Raw genomic sequence first — 13,501 nt, 5'->3', positions numbered from 1 at the left:
TAGCACAAGTGACTCCATTTTGGGCCTGTGGTTTCTTTCTTTTTTATTTTTATTTTTTTAAGATTTTATTTATTCATGAGACACAGAGAGGGAGAGGCAGAGACATAGGCATAGGGAGAAGCAGGCTCCATGTAGGAAGCCGGATGCATGACTCAATCGTGAGACCCCGGGATCATGCCCTGAGTCAAAGGCAGATGCTCAACCACTGAGCCACCCAGGCACCCCTCTTTTCTTTTTTGCCTTAAACTTGTTTCATTTTAACAAATGTTAACATGTTTTTTCTTTAGGAAGATTTGATTGATTTTTTTTAATTTAAAAGAAATCCATAAAAACATGGCAAAATAAACTGGCTAAAAAATTGCAAAGCTAGATCACAAATTTAGCATTCTAGTAACCATTGGCATTATTTTTTTTACCATTTTCTGATATATAATTAGGTTATGCCAATTCCTCTGTCTGACTCATGGTCCTGCCACTTCCTGTCTTGCAACTTTTAAGCTAATGCCCCCTTTACATTTATAAATTTCTAAGCATACTCATTTTCTACCAATTTATCATTTGCTACTTTAAGTCACAATCATTTCATGTTAAGCCACTTGAAGCCAGTAAGACAACTAGAAGGAAAGAAGAAATAAATGGAGTGAGAGAGAGCAAGTGGAAGAGGCAAGACCAAAGTGATGCAGGTTAGGGAAGAGAAAAAAAGGAGTTGTAAAAATTAATAGGTGTTGTAAAAATGGATAGTGATGAATTGGGAAAATCCTAGCAAAATCTGAATATTAATCAAGGTGTGTTGTGTCAGCACAATCAAGCCTTAAAATGGTCAGCCTTTTGATTCTTTTGTTACACTTCTTAATATGAAATATTCCAATAAAGATGAAACTATTTTATGGATAATGTCTCCTAATTTTATTTTCCAAAAATTCCCTTGCAAAGTCTTTAGCACAAGCTGTAAAAAAAAATTAAGCCAACTTGCAAATCATGTTAGTTTTATAAATATCTGGATAATAAGGTATTTGCTGTAATATAGATGTAATCTATTGCCAAATCTTGCCTCAGGAATTTTGTACTGTATTAGTTAAGATTCATCTTAAAAGAAGCCAGTTAGAAAATCACTGCCTTGCCTGCCATACATGGCTGATTTGAATACCGATAAGTTAAATATAAATATGTTAAATAGTTAAAAAATGAATAGATTGAAAACAAATAGCACAGGTAGAGAGCTCACAAACTGGCTGCAGTGGGGAACTGACAGTTCTAGTCACTAGATGATGGAATTTCTGAAATAAAAAATTAAGTTTAGAAATACTCATCAGGGCAGACTAGGTGGCTCAGCGGTTTAGTGCCGCCTTCAGCCCCGGGCGTGATCCTGGAGACCTGGGATCAAGTCCCACATTAGGCTCCCTGCATGGAGCCTGCTTCTCCCTCTGCCTGTGTCTCTGCCTCTCTCTCTGTCTCTGTGTCTCTCATGAATAAATAAATAAAATCTTAAAAAAAAAAAATTACTAATCGAATGTTTTGTTTTGTTTAAAGATTTTTATTTATTTACTCATGAGAGACACAGAGAGAGAGAGAGGGACAGAGACACAGGCAGAGGGAGAAGCAGGCTCTATGCAGGGACCCCGACGTGGGACTCGATCCTGAGTCTCCAAGATCATACCGTGGGCCAAAGGCAGCGCTAAACCACTGGGCTACTGGGGCTGCCCTAAAAAAATTTTTTAGACCAAAAAGTTAAATTAGGCCAAGAGAATGGAAATAACTTTTTTTCCTTTACTTTCTTTTTTTTGAGAGAGGGAGATAGGGAGAGAGTATGCATGCACAAGTGTGGGAGAGGGAGAGAGAAAATCTTAAGCAGACTCCAGGCCCAGAATGGAGCCTGACTTGGGGCTTGATTTCACAACCCTGAGATTATGACCTGAGCATAAATCAAGAGTGAGTTTTGCTTAACCAACTGAGCCACCCAGGAGCTCCTAGAATGGAAATCACCTTTCTTTTTTTTTTTTTTTTTTTTTTTTTTTATGATAGTCATACAGAGAGAAAGAGAGAGGCAGAGACACAGGCAGAGGGAGAAGCAGGCTCCATGCACCGGGAGCCTGATGTGGGATTCGATCCCGGGTCTCCAGGATCGCGCCCTGGGCCAAAGGCAGGCGCCAAACCGCTGCGCCACCCAGGGATCCCGGAAATCACCTTTCAAAAAAATTAATTATTTTAAGATTTTATTTACTTATTTGAGGGAGAGAGAGTATGCGCAGAGGAGAGGGGCAGAGGGAGAGGGAGAAGCAGACTCCCCACTGAGCAGGGAGTCCTATGCGGGGCTCAATCCCAGGACTCTGGGATCATGACCTAAGTCCCTGGTAATCACTTCATTTTTTTATTTTTTATTTTTTCCTGGTAATCACTTTAAATTGCCACTTTTATATTACTTGTTTGCTATTTTGAGTCAAAGTTGTGGCACAAAAATTTTATTTGTTAAGACTAAAAAAAAGATAAATATATCATGTTTAAAAGGTAGTATTGGGGCACCTGAGTAGCTTAGTCCAATAAGTGTCAAGCTTCGACTTGGGTCATGATCCCAGGGTTCTGGGCTTGAGCCCTGGGCCTGCATCAGGCTCCCTGCATTGAGGAGTCTGCTTGTCCCTCTATTTCTGCTGCTCCCTCTGCTTGTGCTCTCTTGCTCTCTCTGTCAAATAAATCTTTATTTAAAAAATATTAAAAAAATATAAGGTAGTATTACAAGTCTACATAGGCATCTGGTTGACTCATTTGGTGAAACATGTGACTCTTCATCTCAGGGTGTGAGTTTGAGCCCCACACTGGGTGTAGAAATTACTTAAAATCTTAGGGACATCTGGGTGGCTTGGTTGGTTGAGTGTCCAGCACTTAGTTTTGGCTCAGGTAGTGATCTCAAGGGTGGTGGGATTGAGTGCTCAGTAGGGAGTCTGCTTGGGGATTCTCTCCCTCTGCCCCTCCCTCCAGTCACATGCATACACACTCTCTCAAATAAATGTTTAAAATCTTGGGGCACCTGGGTGGCTCAGTCAGTTAAGTGTCTCCCTTCAGCTCGGGTCATGATCCCAGGGTCCTAGGATGAGCCCCATGTTGGGCTCTCTGCTCAGCAGGGAGCCTGCTTCTCTCTCTCCCTCTACCTGCTGCTCCACCTGCTTATGCATGCTGTCAGATAAATAAAATCTTTTTTTTTAAAAAGCCTACATAAGAAAAAAATAAAATAAAAAATAAAAAAGCCTACATAGAAAAAGGAAGTCATGACAATACCTTGTACTCTTCCTTTCCAACCTGAGCCCAGAATGGCTCTGCAAAAGAAGGGTGGTGAAAAGAAGGCTATTCTCTTGACCACAAGGTAGTGACCAGGAAACACACCCTTACCATTCACAAATATATCTATGGAGTGGGCTTCAAGAGCATGTGCCTCATCTACTTAGAGAAATCCCGAAATTTGCCCTGAATGAGATGAAAACTCCAGATGTGCACATTAACATTAGACTCAACAAAACTATGTGGGCCAAAGGAATTAGGAATGTCCCTCATTCTGTATCCATGTGAGGTGGTTCAGAAAACGTAATAAGGATAAAGATTTATCAAAGAAGCTATATGTTTGTTGGTTACCTATATACTATATAGATAACCACTTTGAAAATTCTGGCACCACTTTCAAAAATCTATACAATCAATGTGAATGAGAAGTGACAACTGAATGTCAAATAAAGTTACAGAACCACCAAAAAAGGGGAGAGGGGAGTCATATAAGAAACAAGCCAAAATAAGAGAGAATGCTCTTTGTCAATCAAATGCTGGGAAAACTATCCACTAATTGAATATTCTAATTATCTAATAATTATCTAATACTTCTGAGAAGTCAGGAAAATAGGACTTTTATTCTAATGGCTGACATTTATTACAAATTGGTACAATCTGGGGATCCCTGGGTGGCGCAGCGGTTTAGCGCCTGCCTTTGGCCCAGGGCGCGATCCTGGAGGCCCGGGATCGAATCCCACGTCAGGTTCCCGGTGCATGGAGCCTGCTTCTCCCTCTGCCTATGTCTCTGCCTCTCTCTCTGTGTGTGTGACTATCATAAATAAAAAAAAAGAAAAACAAAAAACAAATTGGTACAATCTTTCTGGAAGACAATTTCTTTTTTTTTTAATGTTTTTTTAAAGATTTTATTTATTTATGAGAGACACAGAGAGAGAGAGAGAGAGAGAGAGAGAGAGAGAGGCAGAGACACAGGCAGAGGGAGAAGCAGGCTCCATGCAGGGAGCCCGATGTGGGACTCGATCCCAGGTCTCCAGGGATTACACCCTGGGCTGCAGGCGGCACTAAACCGCTGCGCCACCAGGGCTGCCCTGGAAGACAATTTCTATTAAAAGCTTTATTCTTGGGCAGCCCGGGTGACTCAGCGGTTTAGCGCCGCCTTCGGCCCAGGGTGTGGTCCTGGGGACCGGGGATCAAGTCCCATGTCGGGCTCCCTTCATGGAGTGGAGCCTGCTTCTCCCTCTGCCTGTGTCTCTTCTGCCTCTCTTTCTCTGTGTCTCTCAAGAATAAATAAATAAAATCTAAAAAAAAAAAAAAAAAAAAACTTTATTCTTTGCCCTAATAATTCTGTTTTAGGAATTTATCTATAATGGAAATGATGCACAAAAATATTTATCTAAAAGGTCATTCACAAAAGCATTTTTTGCAATTATAGTATCGTATAGCAAATAATGGAGCATATGGCAAATTAGATTAGTCTAAAATCACCTAAAAGTCTAAGGTGAGGGATCCCTGGGTGGCGCAGTGGTTTGGCGCCTGCCTTTGGCCCAGGGCGCGATCCTGGAGACCCGGGATCGAATCCCACGTTGGGCTCCCGGTGCATGGAGCCTGCTTCTCCCTCTGCCTATGTCTCTGCCTCTCTCTCTCTCTCTCTCTCTCTGTGTGTGTGACTATCATAAATAAATAAAAATTTTTAAAAAATGTTTAAAAAAAAAAAGTCTAAGGTGATTGTTTTAATAAATTAAGTTACATCCAGGTAATGTTTTCCTCACATGGGAAGATGTTCACAACGTAATTTACAGTAGAAAAAATTGACTACAAAATAATTATACTTTTTAAATTTATTTTTTATTTTGTAGTAATCTCTACACCTATTGTGGGGCTTAAACTCATGACCCTAAGATCAAGAGTTGAACGCTGTACTGACTGAGCCAGCCAGCTACCCCAGAATTACATTATTATAAGTTTTAAGCACGTATGTGTTTACATGTGTGTAAATGTACATGTTTAAAGGTTTGGGATGTTATATATTTAGGTGCTTGTTAATGGTGAATAAATATGTGTATGTTTAATTTTTTATTTATTTTTTTCTAATTTTTCTACACTGAACATACATTTCTTTTGAGAAGTAAGGAAATCTATTTTACAAAAATAGATTTTTGCTACATCAAAACAAAAAGGTTCTGGGGTTCCTGGCTGGCTCAGTGTGCAATACTTGATCTCAAGATTGTGTGTTTGAGCCCCACGTTGGGTGTGGAGATTACTTAAAAATAAATTTTTTTTTTTAAATAAAATTTAAGAAAATAAATAAATTGGGGCACATGGGTGGCTCAGTTAAGTGTCTGACTTTAGCTCAAGTCATCATCTCTGGGTCCTGGGATCAAACCCCATGTCCCCACTCAGTGGAGAGTCTGCTTGTCCCTCTGCCCCTTCCCCTGTTCATGCTCTCTCAAATAAATTTTAAAAAATAATAATAAATAAAAAGCTTTGTACAGTGAAGGAAACTACCAACAAAAGTAAAAAACAGGGGCACCTGGGTGGCTCAGTCGGTTAAGCTTCTGCCTTCTGCTCAGGTCATGATCCTGGAATCCTGGCATTGAGCCCCAAGTCATGCCCCCTGCTTGGCACAGAGTCTGCTCCTCCCTTTGCCTCTCACCACACTCGTGTTCTCTGTCTCACGCTTACTCTCACTCCATCTCTCAAATAAAATCTTAATTTTAAAAAAAGAATGTCTAAAATAAACTCAAGAAACAAGTATTGGCAAGAATGTGGAGAGAAAGGTACCCTTGTGCACTGTTGGTGGGAATGCAAACCAGTCATTGTGGAAGACCGTATGGAAGTTAAAAATAAAATTACCATTTGATCCAGTAATTCCACTACTGCATATTTATCCAAGGAATGCAATACAAGGAATACATGTTGAATCCCTAAAAAAAACTTTAATTCCAAAAAATGTATGCACACCTATGTTTATTGCAGCATTATTTAGAGTAGCCAAATTATGGAAGCAGCCTAAGTGGATAAAGAAGATGTGAGAGATACACACAGGAATATTATTAAACTGTTAAAAAAAAAAAAAAAAAGAAATCTTGCCATTTGAAACAGCATAGATGGAGCTAGAGAATATAATGGTAAAATGAAAGAGAAAAATACCAAATGATTTCACTTATATGTGGAATTTAGGAAACAAAACAAATGAACAAAGAGGGAGAATAAAAGAAACCAGAATAAAAAACCACCAAAAAACCCCCACAAAACCAGAGTCCACTATAAGGAGCAAAAGATGGCTTTAGTGGAGGTAAATGGGGGGGATGTGGGTGAAGTAGGTAAAGGCGATTAGGAGTATATTTATCTTGATGAGCACTGAGTAATGTATAGAATTGTTGAATCCCTATACTGCACACCTGAATCTAATTTAATATTGTATGTTAACTATCCTGAAATTAAAATAAAATAAAAATTTTAAAAAGTAAAACTTCTTTTAAAGATCGATGATTTAATTAAAAATAGCTCAGTTGGATAGTTTATGCTATTTGAAAATTATTATATTGATGAAAATCTAGAACTTAATACTAAATTTGCTTATCAAATTTTTATTCCTAAAACAAATTTTTTCTATGACTATGAGCATTTATATTTTTATTATGTTTCATCAACAAATTTACCAAAACACTAAAAAGAAAATAATGATCATGCTTTGAAGTTTAGAAAAATGCCTTTATTTTATTTTTATAAGAATCCCTTTGGTAGGTAAAGCATCTCTTCATTTTAAGATTAGAGATAATAAGTAAAAAGTCAAATATCTTGTCTAGTGCTAGGAGATAGTTTTTCCTTTCTGGAAATAGACAAGAAATAGAATTTAAAAAATACTCATGATCCACCTATACTGTACTATTTTGGTATTAATAACATAACTTCACAGTGGGAAGAATTTGGAAATATTTTACAAACTGACCCTTTGCTTACGAGGTTGTTTTTCAGCTGATGGTATTATGATATAATTCTATTAGTAATATCATTTTTTATTTTATTAGATTTTCATCATTGCTATAATTTGAGAGCACTACTAATCATAGGAAATATATACTTATATATTTACTTATAATATATATAATATATATTAATATATATAATATATATAATAATATAATATAATATATTAATATATACTTATATATTTCCTATCATTAGTAGTATATATATATTAGTATATATATAGTATACTATATATATTAGTATGTATAGTATACTTATACATTAGTAGTATATATATGTGTGTATATATATATGCATATTCTTTTACATTTAAGTTTCTACTTTTTTTTTTCAGGTATGACTGCAGTTATCTGTACTTACCCTCTTGATATGGTGAGAGTACGCCTAGCTTTCCAGGTGAAAGGGGAACACACTTATACAGGAATTATTCATGCATTCAAAACAATTTATGCAAAGGTATTTCACATTTACTTTTCTCATCTATCTTGTTTTATTTTTTTAATGTAAGCTCTGTGCCCAACTTGGGGCTTGAACTCTTGACTACAAGGTCAAGAGTCTTAAGCTCTGCTGAGCCAGCCAGGTGCCCCTTTAATGTGTCCTTTTATATTTAGAAAAATATTTTGAATGTTATTTAAACTTTTATTTATGGATGATATTAATGATTATGATACATCTATGTTTCAGGATGGGACCCAGAGTGATTTTTTCTATTGTAACATATGCTTTTGCTTTTGATGTTTATAATGATAAGCACAATCTTAATCTCACTTCTAATTTTTCTTCATTCAAAAGGAAGGCGGTTTCCTTGGATTTTACAGAGGCCTGATGCCCACTATTTTAGGAATGGCTCCATATGCAGGTATTTTGAAATTTGGCAGAATCTTTTATTAGTTTTTCCTAAGAATGATTTTTAAATTTTAGCATTTTGTATCAAACCCCTATTCCATCTGGATTTGGTTTTTCCCTCCTTAAGGATAAACATTTGACCCAGCACCATTTATTAAATAGTCCCTCCTTTCCCAGTGACCTATAGTGCTACTTCTAAAAATACTAATAGAGTGCAGTTTTTCAAGTCTTTATATTTGGTGGACAAGTCCCTTTACCTTATGCCTTTTTTTTTTTAAAGGAATGTAAGAACTATAAATACTCTATTCCATGTACGTTTTTGATTTTGCACAAAAACCCCATTAGGATTTTTTTAAAAATATTTTTATTTATTTATTCAGAGAGACACAGAGAGACAGAGAGAGGCAAAGACACAGGCAGAGGGAGAAGCAGGCTCCATGCAGGGAACCAGATGTGGGACTCGATCCTGGGTCTCCAGGATCACACCCTGGGTTGCAGGTGGCGCTAAACCACTGCGCCACCGGGGCTGCCCCCCATTAAGATTTTGAATGAAGTTTTTACAGATCTTGGACATTTTTGTTAGACATATTTATAGATACCATATAAGCTCTGTTGTGTCTTTTGGAAAATTACATTTTCAATCTATTGCTTGATTTAATTTTATATCATCTTATAGCTAGTCATTATCCTACTTGTTTAATTATAGTCAGCCACCGTGTTACTTGTAGATGCTTTGGGGTTTCTGTGTGGGGGATTCATATTCTGTACAAATAATATCATTTTTCTGTTTCCGTTCTAATCCTTATTTCCTTATTTATTTATGTTTATCTTAGCTACTGTAATAGCTAAGGACCTACGATGCAGCAGTGAATAGAAGTGATGATACTGGGCATTTTGGCTCCTTAATGATTTTAAAGGGACTGTTTGTAATACTTCTTCACTTAGCATAATGTTCATGTATGGCGTTAAGGAAGTTTTGGTAAGAATTTTTATCTGAATTGGTGTTGAATTTTATCAGACACCCTTTCCTGCATATATGGAGGTGATCATATAGTTTTCTTCCTTAATCTGTTAATACAATTGAAATTAATAGATGTTCTAAGATCAACCCAAATTGGTTATGACATAACGACCTTTTTATATCGCATTGAATCAAGTTTGCTAATTTTTTTAAGAAGTTTTACATCTGTATTCCTAAATGAGATTAGCTTGTAATTTTATTTTCTTGTAATATCCTTGTGTAGTTTGGGTATCAAGGTTATATAGATCTCATAAATGAGTTGAAGAGTATTTCCTCATTTTCCATGTTCAGAAATAATCTCTATAAAAAAGATTAGAATTATCTGTTTCTTGAAAGTTTTCATTGTGGATGATTTTTTTTTTTTTTTTTACTAAATTTTTTTTTTTTAATTTTTATTTATTTATGATAGGCACACAGTGAGAGAGAGAGAGAGAGAGGCAGAGACACAGGCAGAGGGAGAAGCAGGCTCCATGCACCAGGAGCCCGATGTGGGATTCGATCCCGGGTCTCCAGGATCGCGCCCTAGGCCAAAGGCAGGCGCTAAACCGCTGCGCCACCCAGGGATCCCCTGATTTTTATTTTTAATTTTATTATTTTTTAAGGATTTTATTTATTTATTCATGAGAGACACAGAGAGCGAGAGGCAGAGACACAGGCAGAGGGAGAAGTAGGCTCCATGCAGGGAGCCTGATGGCGGGACTCGATCCCGGGACTCCAGGATCACGCCCAGGGCCGAGGGCAGGCATTAAACGGCTGAGCCACCCAGGGATTCCATGTAGGACCATTCAGGTTTTTCTCTTTTGTGAACCATTTTTGGTAGTTCATACCTTTCTTCACCATTTTCAACTTAGCCCTTTGGTATTAGTTTTCAATTTTTTGGCAAAAGATTTCCCTTATTTTTCAAAGTTTTTTACATCTGCTCTATTGTGTCCTTTTTTTCATTTTTATTTGTTTTATCAGTTATTATATTTTGCAAAGAATCAGTTTTAACTTTTGTTTTCTTCTCTAGTCTACCTTTATTTTCCATTTCATTGATTCTTGTTCATTTCTTATGTCCTTCCTCAGTTTTATTCTTCAGTTGGGTGCTTGCTTCATTCATTTTCAACCTTTGGGGTTTTTTTTCCTAATGTAGGCCTTCGCCTCACCCTACCCCCCAAATCCTGCTTTAGCTGCATTACATGAGTTTATTATTTTACTGTTTTTACTTAAAATGTGGAAATTTTCAAACATATTCAAAAGTAGACAATAAAAGAGCCACCATTCACCTAGCACCTACCTTCAACAATGATCAAATCAAGACCAGTCTTGTTTCATCTATGCCCCTAAAAACTCTCCTTTTATCCCATATTGTTTTAAAGTCATTTTATTTCATCCATAGTATTTCAGGATTCAGCTCTCTATGCTCTTTTTTTAAAGCATAATCACACACCATTATGAACTTTTTAAAAAAATTCTCAGTATCATCCAGTATATTATCGTTGTTCAACTCCCCACCTCCTCCCCTTAACTCATGATTAGTTTTTGGACATATCCAAGTTAATATTTGCCTAGTATATCTTTTTTCATCCTTTCATTTTCTACTTTTTCATGTCTTTATGTTTTAAGTATTTCTTTTGCAACCATTATGTAACTGATTATTTTTAAAAATCTGGTCTGTAAAATCTTTAATTGTCAATTTACCCATCTAATAGTTGTGATTTTTCATACATTTGTACTTTCTGTCCTTTGCTATTTGATTTCTACCTATGGCTTTTCTTTTCATGTTTTAAAATATTTCTGTCTTATTTTTCTGAACCCTTCCCTTACCCATTCTTTTATAAATATGTAAATTTATTTTGCTCCCTCCTATGGTTGGTAGCCTTTAATTATGACCCCATTACTTGATCATAATCTCTGAGTTTCAGACCCAGCGATTCCATCTTCTGCAGACCCAGTGGCATGATCCATCTCAATAGCTTTGTGGCTCTTGGCTTCATTATATAGAGTCACTTCACCACTCTCATGGGCCTACAACTCCCAAGTGGGCTCCAGCTTATGTTGTTGGAAGGCTATAGTCCTCGGGTTCTCCTTCTCATCCTTTTTTGCAACAACAATAGCAATGACAAAGTCATTCAGAATACCTAGATTGCCATTATGTTGGAAGCAGAACTCTATAATTTTTTTGCTCTATTTTCTTCTCTTTTTTGCTTTTAAAATAGATTTTAACCTAATTATAGTATATATATAATTTTATTTCTCCATTTCTCAAACATTTTTCATATATTTGAATACTCCACAAATGTCATTTTTATTAGTTGTATTTTTTCACTGAATATTATTTCACATTTAGGTATTTCTGATTTTTCCAATTTACATTTAATTTGCTATGTATTTCCTCACTGTGAGCTTTTTCAAATTTTAGATTGCCTTTATTTTATTTTTTGTTTTTTAAAGATTTTATTTATTTATTCATGTGAGACACAGAGAGAGAGAGAGGCAGAGACACAAGCAGAGGGAGAAGCAGGCTCCGTTAGGGAGGGATCCTAACGTGGGACTCCATCCCAGGCCTCCAGGATCAGTCCCTGAGCTGAAGATGGCACTAAACTACTGAGCCACCCATGCTGCCCTAGATTAAGTCTTTAATAGATTTCCCAAATATAAACGTATATGAATATTCTATAATTGTATGCCATCAATTCAAATACTATATAAGAATTTTGTATAAAGAATAAATGCATATATTGAGGTATTCTCCTCGACTGAATTTTTGTTAGTGCTCGTTTTTCTTGTTAAGTATAGAGCATATTTTAAATATATTTTAAAATTTAATATGTATCAAGTTACCTTGAGTATAGTTGATAGGATTGCTTGAATTCTATTCTTGATTTTGTGAAAGTAAGACTTTAATGGGTCTATTATAAAATCATGTAAATGTTCAGCACACACCAAGTGTGTGTTATTGATAATTTAATATTTATTAGATTTCACTAATTCATATTGGATTTCGTGATCCAATATGAACATTTCTCTCATGGTCACAACTCTTCATTCGAGACAAAATTAGACACTGAGTTAAAAAAACAATTTCTTTGTCACTTCTGAAGTTTTCACCTTTATCTTATCATGATCATTATTGTAAATATAAGTTGTCATATTTACTTGTAATTATTATTATTATTATTATTTTAAATTTATTTATGATAGTCACAGAGAGAGAGAGAGAGGCAGAGACACAGGCAGAGGGAGAAGCAGGCTCCATGCACCGGGAGCCTGACGTGGGACTCGATCCCGGGTCTCCAGGATCGCGCCCTGGGCCAAAGGCAGGCGCCAAACCGCTGCGCCACCCAGGGATCCCCTTTACTTGTAATTATTAATCATGAAGTTAACTTTTACTCATGTGAAACCTTGGAAAACTACTTAATTCTATTAATACATAAGATGGCATTTATAACGAACTCTGCCTTTATTCAGTAAACTACAGCATATATTAGCGTGTGAAAACCATGCCTATAATTATTATAGGTAGTTATTTTGTCATCTCTAGGTTATTTATAAACATTAATTAAACCTTTTTCTTTTAGATTAAGCCAAACATCAGAAATCAGGAAATGTATAGTTTGTTTCTTGAGTTAATTGTTTATTATGAAGAATGGTGTCTTTTCATGGTTCATGTAATGTTAAAAGCATTGTGGTGAATTTATATTTTGTTTTTCAGGTGTTTCATTTTTTACTTTTGGTACCTTAAAGAGTGTTGGGCTTTCCCATGCTCCTACCCTTCTTGGCAGACCTTCATCAGACAATCCTAATGTCTTAGTTTTGAAAACCCACATAAACTTACTTTGTGGTGGTGTTGCTGGAGCAATAGCACAGACAATATCGTAAGTCTCTTCATCAACTTAATTCAATCAAATTGCAATTTCTCAATCTTGATTTTCAGTGTCAGTTAAATCATTTTATTTTTTCTAATTATTAAAACACAGGATCCCTTGCAAAATATAAGCAGTAATCTAATTCATTTTTCCAGATGTACCTGCACTTTAAGCATATTATAAATACTTAGATGCCATGTTGACCAGATTAGTTTGAACCTATCAAAATTTTTGTGGATTCATATAAAAGAAAGAGGGCCACCTGGCTGGCTCAGCTGGTAGAGTCTGCCACTCTTGATCTTGGAGTTTTAGGTTCAAGCCCCATATTGGGTGTAGAGATTAGTTAAAAATAAAGTCTTTAAAACAAAAATTTTTTTAATGAAAGAAAAAAAAGAAAGTAAGCTATAAAGAATTACTAATTATAGTCTTCATATTTTCTCATGAATTTGCCTTTATGGGTTTTTGAAATTTGAGTCATTTGTGTGTGTGTGTGTGTGTGTGTTTGTGAAAGAGAGAGAAAGAA

The 13,501-nt window shown here is 36.0% G+C and overlaps 1 protein-coding gene across 2 annotated transcripts in view; it reads left to right on the top strand.

Annotated features, from left to right (window-relative positions):
- Window positions 1-13,501, top strand: part of SLC25A16 (solute carrier family 25 member 16) — a 50,821-nt gene that overhangs the window by 30,894 nt on the left and 6,426 nt on the right. For both annotated transcript variants that reach the window (XM_026003620.2, XM_026003628.2), the window contains exons 5-7: window positions 7,598-7,719; window positions 8,056-8,122; window positions 12,825-12,987. In XM_026003620.2, the coding sequence (XP_025859405.1) occupies window positions 7,598-7,719; window positions 8,056-8,122; window positions 12,825-12,987 (352 nt within the window). The remainder of the gene's footprint in view (window positions 1-7,597; window positions 7,720-8,055; window positions 8,123-12,824; window positions 12,988-13,501) is intronic.

Source organism: Vulpes vulpes, chromosome 4 (assembly GCF_048418805.1).
Source record: "Vulpes vulpes isolate BD-2025 chromosome 4, VulVul3, whole genome shotgun sequence".
In the NCBI taxonomy this organism is placed as follows: domain Eukaryota; kingdom Metazoa; phylum Chordata; class Mammalia; order Carnivora; family Canidae; genus Vulpes; species Vulpes vulpes.
The sequence above is the reverse complement of the archived record's forward strand: the minus strand, read 5'-3'. Positions and strand labels throughout refer to the sequence as shown.